At 42.2% G+C, this 25967-nt stretch overlaps 2 protein-coding genes across 2 annotated transcripts in view; one reads left to right on the top strand and one right to left on the bottom strand.

The window, feature by feature from the left end:
• The window catches only part of SYCP2L (synaptonemal complex protein 2 like), a 106447-nt gene extending 93951 nt beyond the window's left edge, over positions 1-12496 (bottom strand). Inside the window, exons 1-6 of the mRNA XM_087857982.1 lie at positions 12368-12496; positions 10942-11010; positions 9151-9288; positions 8629-8748; positions 5449-5553; positions 4848-4872 (exon numbers count right to left, since the gene is read on the bottom strand). Coding sequence (XP_087714108.1) covers positions 4848-4872; positions 5449-5553; positions 8629-8748; positions 9151-9288; positions 10942-11010; positions 12368-12376 — 466 coding nt within the window. The 5' untranslated portion in view covers positions 12377-12496. The remainder of the gene's footprint in view (positions 1-4847; positions 4873-5448; positions 5554-8628; positions 8749-9150; positions 9289-10941; positions 11011-12367) is intronic.
• Positions 12497-16394: 3898 nt separating this feature from the next.
• On the top strand, positions 16395-23055 carry GCM2 (GCM transcription factor 2). The gene is made up of 5 exons (XM_045811605.2): positions 16395-16484; positions 20130-20382; positions 20520-20632; positions 21058-21183; positions 22117-23055. The coding sequence occupies exons 1-5, from the start codon at positions 16395-16397 to the stop codon at positions 23053-23055; spliced, it is 1521 nt and encodes a 506-aa protein (XP_045667561.2).
• Positions 23056-25967: the final 2912 nt, after the last annotated feature.

The following is a 25967-nucleotide window of genomic DNA, read 5'->3' as shown; positions in this document are numbered from 1 at the left end:
AAACTTCCAAGTTTATTCCATGAGGCCAACATTCCCCTGATATCAAAACCAGATAAAGATGCCACATATACCCACAAGAGTGAACAAGTCAATTGTCTCTCATGACCACAGACACAAAAATCTTCAAAACAATGTTAAAAGAAAGCAATGAGAGGGTAGCTCATTTTTAACTTTTTAAGGGAGCTCCACACGGTTTTCCAGAGTGGCTGTACCAACGTGCATTCCCACCAACAATGTAGGAGGGATCCCCTTTCTCCACAGCCTCTCCAGCAATTGTTGTTCCTTGCCTTGTCAATTTCTGCTATGGTGACTAACATAATAAAAATTATTAAAAAAAGAAAGCAATGATATGTTTAAAAAAAAAAAAGTCACTAACTCTGATCAAGTGAGATTTATTCCTGGAACCCAAGGGTGGTTCGGTATTTCACAAATCAATGGGATATAGCACATCAGTGAAATAAAAGCATTTTAATAGGTATAGAAAGAGCATTTGACAAAGTACAATACTCATTCATAATTTTAAAAACCCTCGAGAAAGTAGGTTTAGAGGGAAAACACCTCAACATAATAAAGGCCTTTTCTGAAAAACCCACAGCTAACATCATACTCAATGGGGGGAAAACAGCTTTTCCCCTAAGGTCAGGAACAAGGCAAGGATGCCCACTTTCACCTTTTATTTAACATAGTAATGGGAGTCCCAGCCACAGCAATTAGACAACATAAAGAAATAAAAGACATCCAAACTGGAAAGGAAGAACTAAAACACAATATTTGCAGATGACAATACTCTATATAGAAAACCCTAAAGACTCCACCAAGAAACTAGAACTGATAAATTAATTCAGTACAGTTGCAGAATACAAAAATCAATGTGCAAAAATCCATTACATTTCTGTACACTAATAATGAAGCAACAGGAAAGAAACATTAACAATCCTACTGACAACTGCACCAAACAAAATACTTAGGAATAAACTTAGAGAGGTGAAAGACCTGTACTCTGAAAACTAAAAAAATACTGATGAAAGAAATTAAAGGGGACACAAATGGAAAGATATTCCATGCTTATAGATTGGAAGAATACTAAAATGTCCATATACCCAAAGCAATCTACAGATTTATTCAATCCCTATCAAAATACCAACAGCATTTTTCACAGAACTAGAATAGTCCTAAAATTTGTATTGACCCACATGAGATCCCAAATTGCCAAAGCAACCTTGAAAAAGCTGGAGGCATCACAATTTAAGTTATACTACAAAGCCGTAGTAAACAAAACAGTATGGTACTGGCACAAAAACAGACATACAGATCAATAAAACAGAATAGAAAGCCCACAAACAAACACATGATCATATGGTTAATCTTTGACAAAGGAGGCAAGAATATGCAATGGGAAAGAGACAGTCTAGTCTTTTCAACACCTACTGCTGGAAAACTGGACAGCTACATGCAAAAGAATGAAACTGGATGACTTCGTTTCACCATACACAAAAATAAAGTCAAGATGGATTCAAGACCTAAATGTGACATCTGTAATGATAAAAACCCTGGAAAAGAGCCCAGGCGGTAAGATCTCTGACATCAGCCATAACATTTTTCTAGATAGGTCTCTTGAGGCAAAGGAAACAAATGCAAAAACTAAATTACTGGAACTTCAACATAAAAAGCTTCTGTACAGTGAAGGAAACAACCAATGAAACTAAAAGACAACCTACTGAATGGAAGAAGGTATTTGCTAGTGATGTATCCAGTAAAGGGTTAGTGTCTAAAATATATAAAGAACTTATACAACTCAACACCAAAGAAATAATCCAATTGAAAAATGGGCAGAAGGCATGAATAGGCATTTCTCCTAAGGCTACATACAGACGACCAACTGACATATGAAAAGATGTTCAACATCACCCATCATCAGGGAAATGCGAATCAAAAAAATCACAAGGAGACATCACCTCATAACTGTCAGAATGGCTAAACCTGAAAACACAAGCAACAAGTGTTGGTGAGGATGCGGAGAAAATGGAACTCTCCTGCACTCTTGGTGGGAATGTGAACTGAAGCAGCCACTGTGGAAGACAGTATGGAGGTTCCTCAAAAACTTTACAGTAGGAGTATCCTATGGTCCAGTAATCACACTACTGGGTATTTAGCAAAAGAATACAAAAATACTAATTTGAAAGGATGTATGTATCCCTGTGTTTACAGTAGCATTTACAATAACCACTTTAATGGAAACAGCCCAAGTCCACTGATAAATGAATGGATAAAGATGTGTGTGTGTGTGTGTGTGTGTGTGTGTGAGAGAGAGAGAGAGAGAGAGAGAGAGAGAGATTCAGCCATAAGAATGAAGTCTTGCATTTGCAACATGAATGGTTCTACAGAGTATAACGTGTAGCAAAATAAGCCAGTCATAGAAAGAAATACCATATGATCTCCCTCCTATGTGGAATTTAACAAAGGAAAAAACTAAAAAAAAAAAAAAAAAAAAAAAAAAAACCAGACTCTTAACTACAGAGCACAAACCAATGGCTACCAGAGGGGAGGTGGGCAGGGGTATGGTTGAAACAGGTGAGGGGGATTAAGAGTCTACTTATGATGAACACTGAGTAATGTATAGTATTGTTGAATCACTATGTTTACACCTGAAACTAATATAGCACTATATGTTAACTATACTGGAATTAAATTTTTTAAAGAAGGGCAGAAAAGCTGAAAATTAAACTATCAAAAAACAAATGCACAAATTTGCAGGCTACAAAAAAAATTAATATATAGAAATCTGTTGTGTTTCTATACACTAATAATGAACTAGCAGAAAGACAAATTAAGAAAACAATCCCATTTATAATTGCATTAAAATACTTAGGAATAAATTTAACCAAGGAGGTGATGGACCTGTACTTTAAGAACAGGAAGACAAAAACAAACAAACAAAAAAAAAAAACCCAAACTGAAGACACAAATAAATGGATATACTGTGCTCATGGATTGGAAGAATATTGTTTAAATGTCCATACTACCCACAGCAATCTACAAATTCAATACAATCCCTAGCAAAATACCAATGGTTTTTTTCACAGAATTAGAACAAATAATTTTAAAATTTGTATGGAACCAAAAAGGATACCAAATAGCCAAAGCAATCTTAAGATGGAGGTATCATGCTTCCAGATTTCAACCATATTCCAAAGCTACAGTAATCAAAGCAGTATGGTACTACCACAGAAATATATACATAGTGCAATAGAACAGAAGAGAGCCCAGGGATAAACTCCTACTCACCTAGTCAATCTACAACAAAGGCGGCAGGAATATACAAGGTGGATGTTGGTGAGGATGTGGAGAGAAGGGAACACTTGTGCGTGGTTGGTGGGAATGTAAACTGGTAGAGCCCCTCAGGAGAACGGTATGGAGGTTCCTCAAAAAATTACAGATGAAATGATCTAGTCATTTCACTACCAGGTATTTACCCAAAGAAAAAGAAACTAATTTGAAAAGATACACGCACCCCTATGTTTATAGAAGCATTATTTACAACAGCCAAACTAGGAAGCAACTCAAGTGTCCATCAGTGGATGAGTGGATAAAGAAGATATGGTGTATACTATGGACTATAACTCAAACGTAAAAGGAGATCTTGCCATTTACAACATGGATGGACCTAGAGGGTATTATGAGAAGTGAAATAAGTCAGAAATACCAGATGATTTCACTTCCATGTGGAATCCAGACGAAATAAATGAACAAATAAAAAACCAGATTCTTAAATGCAAAGAACAAAGGTGGTTGCCAGAGGGGAGGTGGGTGGGGGGATGGGCAAAGTAGATAAAGAGGAGGGAGAGTTACGAACTTCTTGTCACAAGTCAGAGATGAGAAGTACAGCTGTAGGAGTGCTGACAACACTAACTCCATCTTTCCTCTTCCATCTTGTTGTCTGGTTCGTTTCCGCACAATGACCTGCCTCGGAGCTCCACGCTCCATGCCCCAGGGAGGACAGGTGTGATCTGACTGGAATGCACAGTCTCCTTCCGATTTTCCCTGAAGCAACGCACAGAAGGCCCCTCTGCAGAGAGCTGGTACAGATCCTCTGGCGCACAGATGGCGCCACTTGAGAGGACTACACGGAGACCTGACCACCATGCCCCTCGCTCTCTACAAGCTGGGGATTGAGGTCCGGACTTGGCAGCCAATAGCTGCCTAGCTCAGGGATCATTTGTCTGCCTGATCCCACCCTCCAACCCCCATCAGTAAGTTATCCTGAATAAAACTGTCAACAGTAGGGTGTGCCTGCTTTGTTTTTTGGTCTTCGAGTGCCTTCTCAGACAGGAGGACTAAGTCAGTATTACCACAATAATGCCCTATGATGACAGCGGCTGCACTCATGTGGACAGCTTTAAGTGATGTACGTTATTGTCAAATCACTGTTGTACACCTGAAACTATAGGTCAACTGTACTTACATTAAAAATATTTTTAAGACTTTGACACAGAGAGAGCACAAGCAGGGGGAGTGGGGGAGGGAGCAGCAGGCTCCCCGCTGAGCAGAAAGCCCAATGCTGGACTGGATCCCAGGACCCTGGGATCATGACCTGAGCCTAAGGCAGACGCTTCACCAACTGAGCCACCCAGGCGCCCCTCATTAAAAATATTTAAGACAAAATATGGACCTCAGGCAAACCAAGACATTATAACAAAATCTCTGCATTGCCGTAGGACTACCCTGAGATGGTCAATAAATCCAAATACTGAAACCGTTTTACTTTTATAGGTCATTTAGACAAATATTTATACTAGAATAGTCTAAAGAAGAGTAAATAGCCGATTAGTGGTAAATAATATACTTACCTTTACTACTACTCCTGGAAATAATCTAGTAAGAGGAAAAAGCAAAGCTTGTATTAATTCATTAGTGCTGATATTTCTCTAACAGGCAGGAGTTGACTTTCATTAGTAGAAAAAAAATAATTGAGAAATCCTATTTGACTTCCAATCACTACTAAAAATCAGCTTACTGAGGGCAAATCGGCAAACTGAGGGTTTCAGAGGGGAGGGGGGAGGGGGATGGGCTAGCCCAGTGATGGGTGTCAAGGAGGGCACATATTGCATGGAGCACTGGGTGTTATAAGTAAACAATGAATCATGGAACACTACATCAAAAACTAAGGATGTACTGTATGGTGACTAACATAATAACATTTTTTTTAAAAGATTAAAAACATCAGCTTATCATCCTTAAACAGGTGAATAATGTACGCATGAAAATAAACAGCTTCATTTTTCTATAGCATTGGTTAGACATGGTTTCTATTTCATATAATATTTTAATAAAATATGAGTCTTGGTAAAACCCACATCTTAGAAAACACCAGTTTTATAAATAACTTGAAGATTCCTGCAAGTAATCAACGGTATCTCTGTTCAGGGAGACATCCACCCTCATCCTTACCAAGGCTGTATCAAAGAAGTCTTCTGTAACATCAGCCAGGGAGGAGTCGGACGCTGAATCTGCCATGGTCAGAAATTCTGTTGTTTTTTCAAACCAGGAAACCAGGTACACAAGAGAAGAAACACTGATGGAACCTTCTGGGACTGTATAACTACTGCCTATTCCATAATGTTTCATAAATCCTTTACTAGAGCAAAATAGTTCTAAAGAGTGGTTTCTATAACATTTCAATTAGACCTAGCTCTAAGACCTCCACCTAGAACTCTCCAGAATGAAGTCCTACTGCTAAAGAGTTGTACTAATAAGTTCTCAGATACCAGCAAGAGTTGACCAGGATTGATACTGGAAAGTCCTATATAGGAGCTAGTGATTAAAGATTAAGAGATAAATGAGCCTCCCAACACAACAGCAAGTCTTGTCATCTGGGAGGCTGCAGAAAACAAACGAATCAAAGGAAATACAGAATTTGGAAAGTGCTCCAGAAATATGCTAGTACAATATATATGCTTCAAGTCTGTCTTTTGTCAAAAGCTTCCAGCTAACTGGGGATTTGTTTCCTGTAGGAACGTATATCCACGTTCATATGAAATGGCTAGGATAGTAGGATTTAAAATAAACTTATGAAAACCCTCCAAGAACATTTGTTCATAAAGCAAAGGCCATCTTTGCGTATAAAGAAAAAAATTCTGCATGCCTAGTTTGAAATTATCAATTGAACGCGTAGTAAGGAGTTTGTAATGAAAAACGGTCATCGGAGCGAGCCTTGGAAACTTGGTCCAGTTTGGAGCCAAGAACCCAAAACACCCCAGCTGGGGACCGTGGACAAACCAATCCATTCGCAACCGTGACTGCACCTTAGGAAAACCTGGGGAGCTTTGAAACACCGTGATGCCCAGGACCCGTCACAGACCCAGTACATCACAATCTCTGGTGGTGGGACCCAGGCAGTGCTTGTTAAGCGCTCCAGGAGATTCTAATTCACAGCAGGGGGGAAGGCCACTTCTAAGTTCCAAGTGATGTTTCTTTGTTCTCAAATCAGGCGAAGATGGGTGTTAGATTAAATCATCCACCTTCTGAGGCAAACTTTTCTCCAACAGCTTAAGGGGGGAAAAAAAGCCTTCTATACAATGGAACTCACCGCTAAGGTGGTATTTCCTCCTTCCTATATTCATACCCCAAAATTTATGCTTTTATTTTTTTTAAGATTATTTGACAGAGATAGACAGCCAGCGAGAGAGGGAACACAAGCAGGGGGAGTGGGAGAGGAAGAAGCAGGCTCATAGCAGAGGAGCCTGATGCGGGGCTCGATCCCACAACGCCAGGATCACGCCCTGAGCCGAAGGCAGACGCCTAACGACTGCGCTACCCAGATGCCCCGAATTTTACGCTTTTAAGTACATTTTTGTCACTATTGCACTTACAACCCCAAATCCTATCCCCCTCTCCCCTCCCCAAAATATATTGACCATAGATACAGAGAAGTGAAGGCAATGCCACATTATTTGATCAAGACTTGGGACTAGAAATTCACTCTCTGGACCTACTTATGTGCCATGATCATACATGTCCCCACAGCTGTGTGATTACCAGAAGCCAGACAAAAATCATTCTTTACAGTTGTAATAGGTACTACTCATTATGTATATGGTATAGGACACATTGCTTGATCCTCCAGGATCTTATGGAAAGGAACGTATTTAGTCCTGTACCCTAGGAAATTCTTATTCTAGGGAGAATAATTTCCCAGTTTATTTTGTGTTGACCTGCAAAAATAATTGGCTTTAGAAGTGTAGAATCCAGTGTCCCATCCACTTTAATAGTATCAATCTACTTTTCGTGGCCGAAACCTACGTGAAACAGAACATGCTTTAGAATGTGCCTAAGTTCTGGTTTTGAAATTTCCATCACCAACTAGAATTTCAATGGAATATGGAAAGTCCCATTTGATTTCAAAACTCCAGCGGAAACTTGACCTGACCCTTTAAATCTCGGAAGGGTATTCTAAAATCTAAATAGAAAATTCATGTTGGGGCAGATCCCAACTCATCCCCCCACCAAAAACAAAAACAAAAAACAAAACAAAAACAAAGAAACAATAACAAGTCAGCTTAAGGTTCCAAGTTACCCCTGGGACATCCTGTTCTATTTCCTTTGAAATGGTTTTACCTCCTCTTCTCAATTTCCTGTTAACCGGAATAAGTAAATGAGGGAGTCCGGTGGCACTACATGCAAGATGAAATATATACATTTTGCCTAAACAAAATCCTTAGCTCTACCCCTGCCCTGCAAACAGTTTTAAAGTCCCTGAGAGAAGTTAGGGAAAGCCTGGTGTAGAGGGGCCACATAGTTAGAGGTATTTTACCATTAAAAAAGGGCACAGATCTCCCTGAGTCAACCTGGTCTTAATAAATTTCAGGTACTAGAGTCCAGGGGCGGAAGGGGGGGGGTAACAAAAAACAAAGCTTTTAGAACCAGCCAGATCACTCTCCTGCCCTTCTGTCTTCCCTCACCTCCTCACCAACCAATCAAGCATCTAAGGGCTGCAAAATCTCCTCGTGAAAAGAGGGGTAGAATAAGAGACTCCGCAAACTCTGCTTTGCTTTCAGATGCCACTGTCATGGCACTCCTAATATTACCCTGTGGCTAACCCCTAACAGGATAAAACGTCACCACTGCATGAATTAGAATAAGCAAAAAAATATTTTTGCTCTTGGATTTTTCAGATTCAACGGAGAGTTTTGAAGTCGGAAAAATGGGCTGTGGCAAAGGGAAGTATTTGATCATTTATCCAGATTCAATCTTGTTACTACTGTCTATTAAAATAGCTTTAGAGCCTTTGGTGGGGGTTGGGGGAGAGAGTATATAGTAGTTTACTCCCTACTTATCCTCTACTCCCAAGTGAAATTCACTAAAATAATTAAAACATGCGATTACAGCATTGGCTTGTCAAGGGGAGAAGAGGGTAGGTCTGACTCATTCCCGCACACTCCCAAAGCACTCAGCATGTATCAGGAAACCTATACTGAACTTGATCTTTGACTGACAGAGGAAATAAGCATCATTCCCAATTTCTTTTCAAATTCGATTTCAAAGGAACAGAAACAACCGAACTAGATAACTGGTTTCACCCCAGTTCATTAAATGACCCAAAGCCATACAAAATTAGAACAAGACACTTATCTTTGGGATCAGTCCCTGCTGAATTAGCAAAGGCTCGTCTTCTTTGAGGCCGTCAATGAAGAATCGCTGAATACATTTCAGCAACAGCGAAACATACCGAAATTCATTTTTCTCCAGTTCCTGGGTATTAGACCACACTAAGTTAAAGTGTTACAATGAAAGTTATTAAGGGAGTACATCCTAAAAGTTATCGCAATTTTTTTTTTTTTTTAGGTTTTAAGTAATCTCAATGCCCGAAGTGGGGCTCGAACTCATGACCCCCTGCTTTTCTGCCTCAGCCAGCCAGGTGCCCCTCATCACAAGGAAATTTTTTCTCTATTTTGTATCTATAGATGATGGATGTTAACTAAACTTATTGGGGTGATCATTTCACAAAACATGTAAGTCAAATCACTATTCTGTACACCTTAAAGTGCTGTGTGTCAATTATACCTCAATAAAACTTGGCCAGGGGGTGGGGCGGGGGAAGCCTTACAAATAATTACACATTGGTATTCTCCCCACAAAAACAACTTTACTTGCCTTATTTATTGATCTGTCAAGATGGTAGAATACAAGATGATTGTATTTTTGAGGAACGTAGCTTGCTCTCTGTTCAAAATATTCTTTTATTTTCTGAAATCCTTTATCATGGAGTTCATCAATAATCAGTGATTGAAGCTGGAAAGTTGATAGTTTGTAAATTATTTCCCCAAGAACATTTATTTCAAAGTATTATTTCTAGCATCAATAGTTCAATGTGGAAGTAATGGAGGATAAATATAGTTATATCTTGAACAGTAAATCATTTAGCCAGTGATTGAGCTTGTTGGCTTAAGACAGCTTGCAAAATGTGGTTTGTGGACTATCAGCAGCGTGGTCATCACCTGGGAACTGATTAGGAATCAGAAACACTTGGGGGGGTCCTTCAGGGGGTTCTCTTACATGCTAAATTGGAGAGCCACTGGCTGAGGGAGAACTACACTTCAAGTACAGATCTCTGTGGGAGAAGAGACTTTATCCTCAGTAATGTTAGGAATCCTAAGACACTAAAAAATGCAAACCTATTATAAGGGACATAAACGATCAGAATAGAAGAAAATGAATTCCACAATTACAGAGAGTTGACTAAGTATGTAAATTGTCATAACGAATGAAATTCACCCGAACATCAGCCAAGACCTACTTCTAAATACATAATTTGAACAGACACTTCCTTAAATATCTGTGCTATAAAGATATGATATTCAGTTCATTATTATAGGCTAAATTACCAATATACAGTATTATTTTAATAAGGAGGCATTTTACTGTATACAGCCCCAGATTCCACATATTCTTGGTACTGATTTAAATGGAAAGGTAGCATTTGAAATTAAACATGTAGATGGAATATTTTAAGTTAGCGCATTTTTAAGTGAACCTTTTTGTGCCAAGAGTGTTCCACAGATGTTCTCATTTAATCCTTACCACAACCCTGAAAAGACAGATTCTTTATCTGGGGAGAAGAGCAAGGCTGGGAAAGGTTAAGAATGTGCACGAGATCACCCAGCTGAGATTTACACTCAGATTCTCTGACTCAGAAGCTCCGGCCTCTGCCTGCTTAAAACTCCACTTGGCTTCCCTGCACTCAGAATAATTCCAAACCCTTTGCCTTGGTCTTCAGGGCTCTGCATGATTTGATCTGTCAACTTCTTCTGCCTGACTTCCCTACTAATAAGTCAAAAAAACAAAAACAAACAAAAAACCCCACCAAAGTTAAATTACATTGAAATTAAAAAAAAAAAAATCAAATTCTGCCTTGCCTCAGGGCCTTTGCACTGACTGTTCTATGCCTAGACTGCTTCTTCCCACCACTTTCTACCTGGCTGGTTGCTCATCACCCTCAATCTCAGCTTCAATATCACCTTTTTAGGTCCGTCTTCCAAGACTATCTCAAGTAAGGCAAGTGCCTTTCTCAATTCTCCATGATGATACCCTCTTCCTTTTCTTCCTATTCCTTCCCTTTGGTTGGTAACCAGTTTCTTTGTCTCTCCCAGGCTGTAAGCTCCATGAGGGCAGGAATTATATCTGTTTTGTTCAATACTGTCTACCTAGAATAGTACCTGGCCCAAGATAGTTTAGACTATGATCTTGGTAGGATACTCGAAGGCATGGTGATAAACTGAATGTAGATTAGGGAAGAAGAAGGAGCAAAGATTTCTCTACCTCTGGCTTGAGCAACTGAGGAACGAATGTGCTGACAGCCCAGCAAACACAGAACTAGAAAGAGGGCACGCACACACCCTCTCCCCCCCCCCCCGGGATACCCCCCAAAATAAGCTTGATCCTTACATAGAAAGCATCCGGGGCAATTTCACTCCCAGCATCTTCCTCAACAGCCTGCAAAGAACCTTCCTCTTCCTGTGTACAAAAACATTGTTTAAAAAAATGTCTCAAAGAAATGCATTTCAAGTTTTAAAAAATAAAAGAAATGAAGCTTCATATTGTCATCCTGAACAATAACTTTTTGTTTGCTCATGCCGCTTACAGGTCTAAGTAACACACCACTTAGAAATAATGTATCCAACCTTCTGTAGAACCATGACAAATATAGACTCTCCCAAGAAGCAAAGCAAACATCCTTGCAATCAACAACCACACAAGACAGACAAACTCTGTAGTGACAATATAAAACGGAAGGCTTTGGATTAATGAACCATTTTTAGAATGAGAGCTTGTAAAATGAAGTTTTGGAAAGTGTTTCAAGCCCAGTCAGGAGATTGAGCTTTAGGTTTCTGACTTCAGTGAGTTTTAAATACTTCTCTGGGACTTTCACCGCAGCTTCAAGGATCAAATATTCACCACCACCACCAAGAGAATTCACAAGACCGTTAGTAGTGGGTTGTACACCTTTTACTCAAGTGTAACCCCCAGGTCTGCCACCTCAGTTTTCACAACACATTATGCTACATTAAATAACAGCGTTTCATCTGCTCACTTCATCCCAACATTTAAAAGTACAATACACAAAAAAATCGACTTCAAAGCTCTTCTATAGAGGTTTTTTTAGAAATCTAGCTTGGGCCCACAGTCTTACCTCTGTATGCAGTTGACCAAGATCCTTGAATGTCAGCATATGTTACAATAGTATTATTTACAAATATGAAAAGTTGGGTGAAGTCAAAGACCCAAATCCTGACTTTTTTTTTTTTTCCACCAGCAGTGATTTTTGGTTAAAGGAATGGTGAGAAGTGGAAGCACTGGCGGGACCAATCCACCCCCAAATCCGGGCCACAGGCGTTTTAGAGAAGTTTACCCACAGGGCAGGTAGCCCAAGTCCCCGCACGTCGGACCGTAGATGTGGGGTCCAGATGGGTTAATGTCACTGCACGGTCTACAGAGCAACAGGGGCTGGGAAAACATCCGGAGCAAATTGAGAACTATCTCATTGCCTTCTAAGCACTAATTCTTCAGTTTCCCCTTCTCTGAGCAAGGGATCAGAGGTTTCTCTCCAGCCTGGTTACCTCAGTGAAAGCTCCCAATAAACTCCAAGCAAACGTAAGGAGGTTGAAGGGCTCAAGCCCCCCCCCCCCCCCCCCCGCCCCTCGCCCCGCTCTTCCCCAGGCGTCACGGCATGGCAGCAGGTGCCGGGTCCCTGGAGGAGAACGCGCCAGCCTCTGCACCCAGGGCCCGACGGACCACCCGTCCTTGCGCCCCCCGCCCCTTGAACCGCGGAGAGAGGCCTAGACCAAACCCGGGCCCTCCCAGGCTCACTCACCGCCTGCATCGCGAGCTCCCAACCCAGAGCGCCCCTCGCAAGCGCGCCGCGCTCAGCCTCCTGCGGTTCTGCTGCCCCAAACCCAGGCGGGCTGGGCTACACTACGGCGAGGGCCCGGGTAGCCCCGCGGCTTTTGAGTTCCAATCCTCGCCGGAGACGCTAATCAATTAAGCCGCACCTGAAACTTATTAAACCCCTATTTGAGACGCAAGATACCGTTGCAAGCAATTAGCAATCCCGGTCAGGCCACCGCGGCGCACGCGCGCACACCTTAAAGCGATTTCTCAGAGGACGTGAACAACGTCACGTAAACATTCTTTATTTGTGGAATTCGAGACTGATACAAGTCTCCTTTGCGGAAGCCGGCAGTTTTCTCTCCACCTTTAACAGCTGGATGAACGGTCTTTGGTCTATTCTTATTGATATAGACTAAAACTGGATTTTCCCCTAAGAAGCAGATTTGTACCTGAAATTGTGCGAATATTCCAGAATTCACAAAAGACGACTTTTTAAAAATAACATGGTGTACTCAGTCAAAAATAAAACCAAACAAAACAGAAAAATTTTAAAAAGCAAACAAATAATTTCATCCATTCTTCTTGTTTTCTACCTACTTCCTTTAACCCAGCTAGGGTGTGGACTAATGGCCAAGTTTCCACCTATTTAGGTAAACACAGTGGCAAAAATAAATTGGACTGGCGTTTTCTTAAGAACAAACCAAACGACCCCTCAGATCTAAACGTTCCTTGTGTAAAAATCAATTTGTGTTTTAATTACAAACTACGGGTATTTCATGTCAAGACATTTACCGAAGATAATTGTTCACATCAAAGCAAGACCTACTAGAACCAGGATCTCTGCTAGGTCAACCCAGGTCAGGCCCGACACCTGCGGTCCCATCAAAATGATACTTATTTCAAAGATCATGGTATCTGTTTCCTGGCCAATATGATGTAAATATACTTACATTAATTTCCTGGTTTTTATCTAAGCCTAGCAAATGTAAAGACTCCTTCCTGTGTTTTTGAATGAATGGGGTTTTACTATATCAAAATAGTAATGAAGGAAGAGCCAGCTGTGAAAATACAGTGTTCTAAATCAATGAAAATCCTAGTGCAGGGGAAAAAAAATAGAAGGATAGTAACAAACAATTATCAAAATACAGTTTAAGTGCATTTGATGTTACTGAATAAAATAACAATGGGAATATAATAAACAATATAATAAAATTACTGTTTGCTTAATAATAGGCAAAAGCTTCCTAATCAATTATTTACAGAAATTTTGGGGAAAACATATCCTTCCAAACTATAGGGTGCTAATGCATTCAAAGTTTCTGGAGAAATGTAAGACCACACAAGAAACAAAACCACTACTTATTCATTTTTATTTTCAAACTTTTGCTTCAATTAGCTTTTTAAATTTATTTTTTAAGGTAGGCTCCACACCCAACCTGTGGCTTGAACTCAGGACCTTGAGATCAAGACCTGAGCTGAGATCAACTCAGATGTTCAACCAACTGAGCCACCCAGGTGCCCATCAATTAGCTTCTTTTACTAACGTTTTACTGAGGCATAATTTTAGAGCAACATGAAATAAAGATTTTAGTTCTTCTGAAACTAATAATGGCAGAGACTCTATGACATTTCTCTGGACACCAGAAGCCATTTAGAACAAAAGGTATATAATTAATTGATTTGGCTTTAACGTTAAAAAGTGTATGTATTTGTATTTTTGAAGGGTAAAGACTCTCTAGCAACATTCCAAGATTGTATAGACAAGAAAGATTCTAATAATCTTCACAATAAGATCTGAAAAGAACGTCTATGCAGGCTCAGAGGTGATTTTAAATTATCTTCGAAGTTATGTTAAAACATTTAAAAGTATACATTATCTTAACCTATCACAATTAACGAAATAAGTATTCGTAAAAGAAAAGGGTGAATAATTTCAACGTTTGGAAGACAAACAGCATAAAAAGTAACTGAAGGACAGGAATGGCCGGCGCTTGGGCAGTTGGTTCATCTGATGAAAATCTGCCGACAGAATTCCTGGGGGAAGAGTGGACACTCTTTTCTTTTCCTTCCCGACTCTCGTGGCGACTACGGGAGAGTGATTTTAATCGGAAACCCCAACCTACACGATCTTTCAGAAAAGAGAACTTTGGGGGAGGAGAGGCTGGGGGATGAACAAGTCCCTTATTTCTCCGTGGACTTTTCGCCTCTGGTTGGGAGGAGCCTCCAGCTTGGCACTAGACAAAGAAGAAAATTCGTGAAACTGCCCAAAGCTGGCATTTTCCGTCGCCGGAGTCTTCGACTGCCCGTGGCTGGTGGTTCTGAAAAGTATCTCACTACTGAATTGACTTTCCTAAGAGACCGGACTGTGCCCTTGACCGGGAGGTGAGAGGACCGCGAGGACAATTATTTTAGCGCGGGTTGTGGGTTAAAGGAGCATCTGCTTTTTCCGCCTTTGGCCAAACGAAGACACTGGTCCCAGAAGAGGTGCTGGCCAGGGCCCGCCGCCGCCCGGGTCCCAGGCAGCATCAGTCTGTGCGCCCGCAGCGTGCTCGGCGACGTCCAGGTCTAGGGCGCGCCGGCTTCGGGGTTTGGAGGGACGTAGGTCCAAGTATCCCCCTCTAACAGTGATTGGCCTTCAGGGGCGGCTCTTTTCTAGATAGGGCTGGGAACCACCCGAAGCGTGCCGCCTGCAGAGCAAAGGCTCGAGAAAAAAATTCCGGGAAAACACTTCCTTCGCCGCTCAGAGTGGTTACGAAGAGATTTAAGCCATTTCAAACGATTTCTTTTATTGGACGCCTCCAGGTACCGGAATCACCCCAATGAGGCGGGTGAACAGACGAGTTCTTGGTGTCGGTCCCGGGGAATCCATAGCGTCCTGAGCCCTCTCACCTGGCTCCTCCAGGCTCCAGAAAACCTCCCCAGATGGAATGGGGGTATTTCCGCGACAATACCAGTAAAGACGATCTTTAAAAAAACGTTTCCGGTGCATGGCTACTGAGAACTCACTGAGTCCCAATCCCCTGTTTAAGCAGATAAGGAAACTGATCCCCAGAGGGAGCTGAGGAGAGCCGGAGAGAAAGAGAGCGCGAGCGCTTAGTGTCCTGCTTGTGCGCCCGGGGCCCGCAGAGCCCACCCCTCCCTTCCCCGTCCAGCTACCCTTAGTTCCTCTCCCCCATCCTTCTCCAGGTTCACTTTAGGGACTTTCGCCCCACTGATCCATGTCCCTTGAGCAGCCCCTAGGCCCTAGACCTCACGGGGACCTTTGACATTCCTTCGGACGCCACGCCCCCAACCCCCCCCCCCCCGAAAAAAAGTACAGACTCCCGAACACTCACTACAGCTCTGACAAAACCCGCGGGCAGAAGTCCAAAGTTAGTAGGCGCAGGCGCATTTACCCAGACTAGGGCGCACGACGGCCAACGTCCTACAAACGGTGCCTAGGAACTGAATATCGGTTCTCAGGGGACTTTGCTGGAAAACCTATGTCTCAAAACCTTCCATCTAAACGCAGTCCGAAACCCCAGAGGCGAGGCGAGGTTACGGGCTGGGGGGAAAGATTTCAACTTAAAAGAGACCCTCCAACTCCCCACCCCCGCCCTCGCCCTTAGACATCTTGGCTTCAGTTTCCCGAGGGCTCGGGTCACCCTCTCCCTCGGTTCCTACGTCTGTCCGGGGAGGGCTGGTGCCGGGAGGGTGGGAGCTGACAAGGAGCGAGGAAAGGCGGAGCCTGGGAAGACGTGTCATTATAAACGTGCGGGCAGCTGTCAGGCGTCGACGCTGCGGTCAGAGGGGAGACTTTTCAGCACCGCAGCTGAGAACAGAGCTCTTAACCCTCGTCCACCACTTCTGGATTTCTAAATAAATTCTCTCTCTCTGTCTCTCTGTGTGTCTTTGTCTTTCCATATTTATCCAATTCATTTTTAAAGAGGGAAAACATCACCTTGCCCATCTAGGTTTTTTTCTTCTATCTTTCAGGATCGTTGGCGGAGAGCGCAGGCAAGGTGGGACAGATGCTGGTGGAAGTGGGACAGAAGGCGGACTGCGTGTGCTCCTACGGCATGAAGCTCAGTTGGGACATCAACGATCCGCAGATGCCTCAGGTGCGTGAAACCGGGTGTGCGCGCGCACACGTGGCGCTGTCCATCCAAAAAAGGGCTGGTGGCATTCAAGTGCTTGCAGAGACTGAGGAGAGACCTCTCCCCACCCCCACATCCCTGAAAGTCTTCGATTGTTAGAGGGACGTACAAACGGCAGAGTTGGGTTTAGTGATGTGTCTTCTCCTTGCACTTGTCTGAAACATACCAATAGTCCCGAGAACTGTCGATTAGGACTCAAGTTCCCAGTCATCTGGCGAAAGCAGGACACCTGTCCCTCGCTTTCCTTTATCCAAGGTAGAAATCAGGTGATTCTCTCATCCATTCTTTGAAATCTATGAGAAGGGTACAGTGAATGCAGACACCATTGCTTCTTATGCAGAAGAACTGTAAGATACAACTATAAATCACAGTGACCCAAATCTTAACAAATAGCATGACTTGAGTGATTTATGCAGACGCCTTTGGCTGCTTGGATGGTCATGCTAACCAGACCACAGGTGACAAGAGAGCCTCTAGAATCTGAATTTTGGACCTAACTTCTGAGCTTACTTCTGTAATGACAAGGAGATCACTTCATTTTATGGTGATTTTGTTTTAGTTTGCTTTGTTTTAATGGAGCAAAGCAGTTTAGAGCTGAGTCTGGAGAGTGAGCTGGACAGTTATGCTTGGTCATGCTGGTTTGGGGCAAAAACTAGGAGTGACTTTGAAGTCCTGGGTGTAGGTAGAAGGTGAGAGGAGTGGCTTCCCAAGTATTTGCAAAGGTGGGCTTCCAGCAATGTTGTGGCACAGGGAAAGAGACTTCCATGTGCCATATAGATATTCAGACAGATAGCAATTCATTAGCAACGTCATGCAGCTTCCCGAAGAGATCAGCACTTTTTATTGCATACATATGTGTAGTAATTTGTTTTAAAGTCTGCTACTTTACAGTCACCCTGTACCATTTGTGGGAAAGTGAACCATAGCACAGCAAGATACCTCATTTGCACTGACCTCTGTCCAGAAAATCTTCATAGAAAAATAATCTAACCTTGCATTTTAGAAAAGAGCCACTTCCAAATAATGGAAAGATGGCTCCTCTTTCATGCATTTTGTAGACTTCCTCTGCCAATATGAATTCTTTTTCCTTTGCAAGACTGGTTCTTAAGCAGGGAATGTGTGTAGTATCTCAAAAGGGCAGGTGCACTTGGAAATAAAGTGGAGAAACAGGTTCCTAGCCTTGCTCTGGCTGACTGAAGGAGAAAAGGCTAAACGGACTGTATGACCTTGACGTAGTTCCTGAATTTGCCTTAGTTTCAGGCTAAGATGACCTGTCATCGAGTGGTGGAACTAGATAACAATCGGAAACTATCAGCCAGATTTTCTGTCATGTTCAGGGTGCGTGCGTTTGTCTGCGTGAGTGCATGTGCCGACACATTAGAACAAAAGCAACCCAACCCTTGAGTCCTCCATGTTTGTTTTGATTTAAAAATATCATCTCTGTGGCTTCGCTTTTCAGTGTCGCTCCTTTAGTAGCTGGTCTGAGACATGGGGGGAGGGTGATTCTCTACTCTTACAGGGGGACACTAACGGAATACTCTCTTCTGGAAAATTGTCTATTTTACTAAGATCCTTCGATTGAAATATTCACTTTTAAAAAAATAGATATTAGTGTTTAGTATAAACTTGAGAGTTAATAGTACATCATTATATATTTCATTTGCGACTTACCTTAAGTCAATGTATTAACTTATGCAATTACAATATTTCTGAGAAAAGATAAATGATGCCTATTAGTATTAATAATAATTTCAACAATATCCCTGTGGTTTTAGAAACAAAATTACCCATTTACCTATTTTTGTTAGAATGTATAATACGAATCATGTATCCAAGTCTGAGTTATCCAACTGAGAATAGTTTTGTTTTGCAAATGTTAGATCTAATTTCCTTGGGGTGGTGGGAGGGAGAGAGGGTGCAAATGGCTTATTACTGTGATAATACTCTTCTGAGCCTCTTATCATACCAGTAAAGCCAGTGGAGCCTGGCTGCCACAGATCTGTTTGAATCCCAGTTATGCCACTGTAGAAGGTTCTCTTTCTAACTTCCACTTCCTTATCTATGAACTAAGAGTATGGGTGCCCATCATGGAAGGTTGTCGTGAGGATCATTAGATACTCCATAATGTGGCTTGGCAGGCCACACTGTCTCTGTGCCAAATGCCCAATTCTGCCACAGACAGAAAACAGCCATAGCCAATACGTAGACAGATGTGTATGCCCATGTCCCAATACAACTGTATTTATGGGTCTCGAAATTTGAATTTTAGATAATTTCCATGTGTCATGAAATCTAATTCTTTGGATTTTCCCCAACCATTAAAAAACATAAAAGTCCTTCTTAGCTTGTGGACCGTACTAAACCAAGTGACAGACTGGACTGGGTCCTGGATTCCTAGTAAAAAATTAAATGCTTAGTAAATGGCAATTTTATATTAAACTTCTACACCAGAGAGACATTGCAGTATAGATAACGCATATCATGGGCAAAGACCACCAACGATGGATACTGGAGCAGTGCTCAGTTTTTTACCTATAACGTATTATTTCAGCCATGTGGGTCTTTGTTGAGAAGAGCGACAATCCACATCGCTCCAGGGAGAGGTCCAGGGCTCGGCCGTTTCCACCCCCATGTTTGGGTTTACCTTGATGGTTAGGTCCTTCATCACTGCGCCCCTATAAACTGGGAGAGCTAAGTTGGGAGGAGCATGGGAAGCTGTTCTTGTCTCTCTGATGTTGCTCTAGGTATCACTGCTGATGTAACCGACAGGTCTGGGGAAGAGGCGAGAACTTCAGAAGAAAAAGCACTGGATCAAAGTGGAGATGTTTACAGACTGAATAGCATATCGGTGATAGAGCACTGCAATCACTTTTTGCCCTGGCACTTTGATGCTTAGTTTGAAAATGTTTTCATTCGGAACTTAACATTTAAACATGCCCAGAAATGCTCTACCATGGTGGTAAGGAAAACAGGCTCTGGAGCCAAACTGCTAGGGCTCAAATCCTAGAGGCAGGTCTTACTAGCTGTGTGACCTTGGGCAAGTCAGTTGACCTCTCTGACCTCCGTGTTCTATTGGATTAACTACGCATTATAACAGTTCCCACTGTCCGTGTGAGTTATGAAGGCTAGATGAACCAGTACACCTGTACAGCATTTAAACGATAAGAACTTTAGGGGCGCCTGGATGGCTCGGCGGTTAAGCATCTGCGTTCGGCTCAGGTCATGATCCCAGGGTCCTGGGATCAAGCCCCGCATCGGGCTCCCTGTTCGGTGGGAAGCCTGCTTCTTCCTGTCCCACTCCCCCTGCTTGTGTTCCCTCTCTCGCTGCCTCTCTCTGTCAAATAAATAAAATCTTTAAAATAATAATAATAAATAAATAAATAAAAGATAAGAACTTTATAAACATCAATGAATAGCTAGTTGTCAGAATAGCATGCACAGACCGGAGGGTGACGTTTTGTGATGGCACAGTTTGTGGGTTTTAGGACACTTCTGGGATTAAAAAGAGCCAGTTTTTATTCTAAGGTGCTTGGGAAGAAATGAAAGGCCTGACGGGTCCGGCTTGCGCTTGGTGGGCTCACCCGTCCTGCCCTTTTGCGCGCCCTACAGGAGCCGGCCCACTTCGACCACTTCCGCGAGTGGCCCGACGGCTACGTGCGCTTCATCTACCGAAGCGACGAGAAGAAGGCCCAGCGCCACCTGAGCGGCTGGGCCATGCGCAACACCAACAACCACAACGGCCACATCCTCAAGAAGTCGTGCCTGGGCGTGGTGCTGTGCGCTCGGGCCTGCGCCCTGCCCGACGGCTCCCGCCTGCAGCTGCGGCCCGCCATCTGCGACAAGGCGCGCCTGAAACAGCAGAGTGAGCGCCCAGCGCCGGGACGGGGTGGGGTGGCCCTGTGGCCACGAGTTCCCTTTCCCCAAGGAATTTTCCCCTTTCTTCCTTCAAAAGCACCTGGGGTCGGAGTTATTAATATTTCTCTCCTGCTGGCTTGGCAGAGAAAGCATGCCCCAACTGTCATTCCGCTTTGGAGTTGATTCCCTGTCGAGGGCACAGCGGATACCCTGTCACCAACTTCTGGCGGCTTGATGGCAACGCGATATTTTTCCAAGTAGGTGGGGGGACATCACAATTTGTGGTGGGTATTTGCATCATACCATAGGGACCAGACCACCTGCCATGCGCCTTAGGAACTCTAGACTAACCTAAATCGAGCTTCATGGTCAGAAATCGGGACTGGGGCTCCCAGAGCCTTACCCGGCGCCCAGGAATGAGCTCAGCTTCTGTGTGCTGTAAAGACAAGAGATAGTAAACCAAACTACAGTTACAGCTGACTTAATATGGGGAAAGGATTGTTAGGTAAACTTTTAAGATATCTATTAATGATGCTGTATTATTAGTTCAATAATTTATTCTCTGTCTTTCTGGAAAAACAAAAAACAACTTGAGATATTGGGAAAAACCATCAATTTTTGACAAACATCACCAGCTTCCTTTGGCAGAATAAAGATATGGTTTATTTCCTTATTAATGCAGGCCAAGGGAGTTCATGATCACCCAAGACCAGAGAGCAAATCAGAGACAGAAGCTAGAAGAAGCGCCATCAAGAGACAAATGGCCTCTTTTTACCAACCCCAGAAAAAGAGAATTCGAGAACCGGAGGTAATGGGGAGCTGACATGACACTGTGGTCAGTGTTCATTTTCATCACAAAATATACTGCTAATTATGTAAAATATGGATGTCATAAATTAATTAGAAAGGTTTTATTTTATGTGAAAATTATATCTCCAACAAAATGTCATTGAATCCACATTTTGGATAGGGTTCCTAATTTCTTCTTCTTGAAAAAAAAAAGCAAACTGTCTCTATAGTCAATGACAGCTGACAGCCTGATACACGGGCAGGTATCCAGTTTTAATAAAGAGAGAAATAGGTGCATATCAACAGTGAGTTAACAGGGTATCCTTGAGAACATCCTTTGCATTGTTCACACAGAACAAATAAAACTTCTTGGGGCAACTTGATCCAGTTTGGCTTTTCAACCAAATCATGCCAAGCTGGCAGTGCTAGTCAGGGGATAAGAGAAGCCAGTGTTCAAGCACTTTCTATGTGCCAGGCACATAGAGTCTAAGAGTTTCACACATGAAACAGTCACAAAGGACTTAAGAGGATGTGGTTGTTATTGAAATTTTAAAAATTAGGAATCTAAGGTTCAGAGACGTTAAGTAATTTGTTCCATTAATGAAGGACAGAGTCAGGATTTGAACCCAGGTCTATGTCAGTCTCCTGTGACTCCGTTATTATGAATATAGAACGAGGAAACACAAAGCCATCTGCCACTCAGACCTACACTGCCTGGCCACCCTGAACTCTCTTCTTTCGGCAGTGTGGTCTTCATGCCTGAGCAAGGTCAAGTTCTGCAGCCCTTGGACCCTGCATTCAAATCACGTACCAGAGCAGTACAGCACTCACAACACACAACTGTCCCATTGGAAGTTTGTTTTTACTTGGTTGGTTGGCTACTGTTACAGATGAGGGTGCCTACGTAATTTACATTTTTATTTACAAATAAAAATTTATATCATTTTTTTAGTCCGGAGAGAATCAAGACAACAGTGGACATTTCAACAACATGCCTCCCTTGGAAAATCCAGAAGAGTTTGATATAATTACTGATGCTGGCTTCCCTATTCCAGGGCAGCCTTGCTTTTCCTTCCCAAGCTCCGATACTTACAAAGCTACCTGTGACGTAGCCACCTTCCAAGGAGACATAATGCCACCCTTTCAGAAATATCCAAATCCAAGAAGTTTTTTGCCTAGGCCACCTTGCAGCTATGAATTGGCAGGTCCTAGTTACACAAATTCAAGCCCACATCCCACCCTTTATGCAAATGCCAGCAAGATCCCTGATGACGCAGACTGGCTTCATCTGAATGCACTACAATATAACGTCAATTCATACAGCAGCTTTGAGAGAAGCTTTGATTTCACCAGCAAGCAACATGGCTGGAAACCAGCTCTTGGCACACCTGGCCTTGGGGAGACACCCGACCATGGACAGTTCCAGGCTGTGGCCACTCACCCTTATTATGACACAGAGCTTCCCTGCAGGTACCTCAAGGCTCCCCCAGCAGGTGCTCCAGCACTACAAACCGTGATCACCACCACCACCAAAGTGTCCTACCAGGCCTACCCGCCCCCTGCTCTGAAATGCTGTGACAACGCCCAGGAAGTGAAGAGCCTTTCAGGGTGTAACTATGCTTCCGAAAACATCCCCATGTCCATATATCTGGAAGGCTTGGACTTCCCAGCCACAGTAGCCATGGAAGCCTCTCCAACCAGGTCACTTCCTTTGAAAATTCCAGGCGATTGCAGAGCCATCAGGCCCACGTTGGCCTTTCCTCAAGAGTCTGCTCCCTCCAGGACAGATGGAGTAGAGACTTGGGATGTGTGTCCATCTAGCTTGGGGTCTGCAGTCAGTTATTCAGATGGGGTTAGTCCATTCTTTAGCTACGACAATGAGGACTTTTGACAACAGTCCTGGGCACCAAATAATAGTGGTGCCCCTGTGTGCAGTGAAATGTGGATGGAAGCAACCTCTTGCTTCAGTGGGGAGATCGATCTAGGGGACATACATAACAATAATAATGCTGATCAGCTGAGAAAATTAGGGGTTGAAATGTTTAGACAGTATAGGGAAATTTTTGCACAGCATTTTAAAACCTACCGGGTTCAGGGGCACCTGGGTGGCTCAGTCAATTAAGCCTCCAACTTGATTTTGGCTCAGGTCAGGATCTCAGAGTTGAGAGATCAAGCCCCATGTCAGCCTCCACGCTCGGTGCAGAGTCTACTTGAGATTCTCTCTCTTGCTCGCTTTCAAATAAACAAACAAACAAACAAACAAATAAATAAATAAATAAAATCTTCAAGGAAAAAAACCCTACCACACTACATAGGATTAGGTCTGAAATGTGACTCTCCCAAATGAACAAATAAGCGAGTTGGATACCATGATGATTAATAAGCTAAATTCACCAGAGTAGAAGCCAAGAATCCTGGTTCTCATTCTAAGCCCTTTCCCATTTGACCATAGGGAATTTAGAAATCCTTATCTGGCCCTTAGAGGTTGTCAAAATAGTTTCAGGAAGAAATCTTAACAATCTTATCCCCTGAGTCGTTTCTCAACATTTTTATTTAACATTTACAATCTATTAAAAGAGCTTCAGGAAATAAATTGGATCATTTTATCTCCAAGTATATAACTTTTAAAAAATCTGTAATATTGCAATGATAACATATAATTGTTTTTAAGAGAAATTTGTCAGTGTCGGCTGAATACGTTTTCTTAACATCAATGAGTGTTTTAATAACAGAAACAACCTAACAATGATGTGTACTTAATGGATTTTTATTGTGCTAAAATATGTATTTTCTGATTAAGTTTCAGAACTGGAATCGACATGTTTTATTCAAATACAAGTTTATTGTTCCTTTGTTACTTCTTATAAATGTCATTGATAATATTTTATTGAATGTAATAAAGAAGTTTTAAGGTGATGTTGCTGCTGCTTGAGTTATTTCAAAACAGAAATAGGAAAAAATTGTGTTCACCTGGGAAACTCTTGTTATAATATACAAAAACATATTAGTTCACTTAACAGTTTTATAGTTTATTTCATTTTATTTTTTGTACCTTTTGACCCCCTTTACCCATTCACCCATTTTGCTCACTCCCCTCCCCCACCTCTGGCAACCAATCTGTCCTCTGTATCTATGAACTCCCATTTTTTGTTATTTTAGATTCCACGTGTAAATGAGATCATATGGTATTTGTCTTATCCTATCTGATTTATTTTACTTAGCATAATGCCCCCAAGATCCATCCATGGTGTCACAAATAACAAGACTTTGTTTCTTCTTATGGTTGAATACTATTCCATTGTATCTATATGCCACATTTTCTTTCTCCATTCATCCATAGGTAGACAGCTACTTAGGTTGTTTCTGGGACTTGGCTATTGTAAATGATGTTACAATGAACATGGGGGTACATACAGCTTTTCAAATTAGTGTTTTCATTTTCTTAGAACAGATACCCAGCAGAGGAATTGCTGGATCACATGGTAGTTTTTTTAATTTTTTGAGGAACCTCCATGATGTTTTCCATAGTAATTGTACCAATTTACATTCCTTCCAACAGTGCACGAGGGTTCCCTTTTCTCCACATCCTTGCCAGCACTTGTTATTTCTTGCCTTCTTAGTAATAGCCATTCTGAAGGAGTGAGAATGTGCATCCATCCTTCTTTGGTCCACAACTTCCTTCTGTGATATATAACTGTGGCTACACGTTAGAATCTCCTGGGCAGCTGTAACAGTCCTAGCACTCAGGATGCCCCTCAGACCAATTAAATCAAAATCTACGGGGATGAGACCCAGCCAGCATATTTTAAAGCTTCCCAGATAATTCCAAAGTGCAACCACTATCTATAATTTGCCAGAATAGTACTGGAAACCTCTTTACTGTAAGTAGGTCTAGGAAGCTGAAAGCAATATGGTCCTGTGGAGACTTGAAAAAAAGACACTATTCTCAGTAGCAATTAATCTTTATTATCTCTGTCTTTTCCCTGGATGCCAATGTTGTGTTCATTTAATGGAAAAGGGAAGATGTTGGCATCCACTTGTAGCTATTTAAAATACAAATTAAAAACTGGATTTTGAAAACAATAAAATAAGATATAATACCCTGCCTGTAAGTCAAAGCATGAGCTCATTCATTCATTCATTCATTCATTCAACAAATATTTATAGAGTTCCTCTATGCTTCAATGATGTGCTAGTATTAGATATATGCAGGAGTTACATAGAAGCTTCTGCCCTCTTGGAGCTCACAGGCTGGTGGACCACACAGACATTAAAGGGACAAGCACACAATGTGAAGGAGAAAAGAGTCTCTGTGCTGACATGGAGAATAAGGAAATGGAAATGAACCCACTGGGATAAGTGGTTAGGGGAGAGCTCCCTGTAGTACTGAGTTAAGAAAAAAGAGTAAGATAAGGCTGTCCAGGTCAACAGCTGGGGAAGAGACTGCAGATGAGAAATAGCAAGTGCAAAGGTCCTGGGGCAGCACAGCACGTGTGGTCCCAGAAAGTCTAGTGCAAAGCGACAAGAGGAAACACAGAATAAAATGGGTTAGAAGGGAAAGCAGAGTCCAGATTCTTGAAGTCCAAAACAAGGAATTGACATTTTATTCCAAAAGCAATGGCAAAATGTGCAAGAATCGTCAGCAGAAAAGTGACATAATCTAACTCATGTTTTGAGAGGATTAGATAGATAATGGGCTGCAGGGGGGTTCAAGAGGCAGGGAGACTATTACAAGTCATCCAGGCATGACATAATGATGGTTTGGATTGGGTGGTAGCAGTGGAGACGAAAAGAAGTGTTCAG

This window comes from Ursus americanus, chromosome 32 (assembly GCF_024610735.1).
Source record: "Ursus americanus isolate L20-20 chromosome 32, mUrsAme1.1.p, whole genome shotgun sequence".
NCBI classification, from domain to species: domain Eukaryota; kingdom Metazoa; phylum Chordata; class Mammalia; order Carnivora; family Ursidae; genus Ursus; species Ursus americanus.
The sequence above is the reverse complement of the archived record's forward strand: the minus strand, read 5'-3'. Positions and strand labels throughout refer to the sequence as shown.

Excerpts from the sequence above, each read along its gene's own strand:
- GCM2 (XM_045811605.2), top strand. The coding sequence starts at position 16,395 with ATGCTGGTGGAAGTGGGACAGAAGGCGGACTGCGTGTGCTCCTACGGC. Across the intron at positions 16,485-20,129 it reads ACGATCCGCAGATGCCTCAG|GAGCCGGCCCACTTCGACCA; the intron begins GTGCGTGAAACC and ends CGCGCCCTACAG. Across the intron at positions 20,633-21,057 it reads GCAACGCGATATTTTTCCAA|GCCAAGGGAGTTCATGATCA; the intron begins GTAGGTGGGGGG and ends TTATTAATGCAG.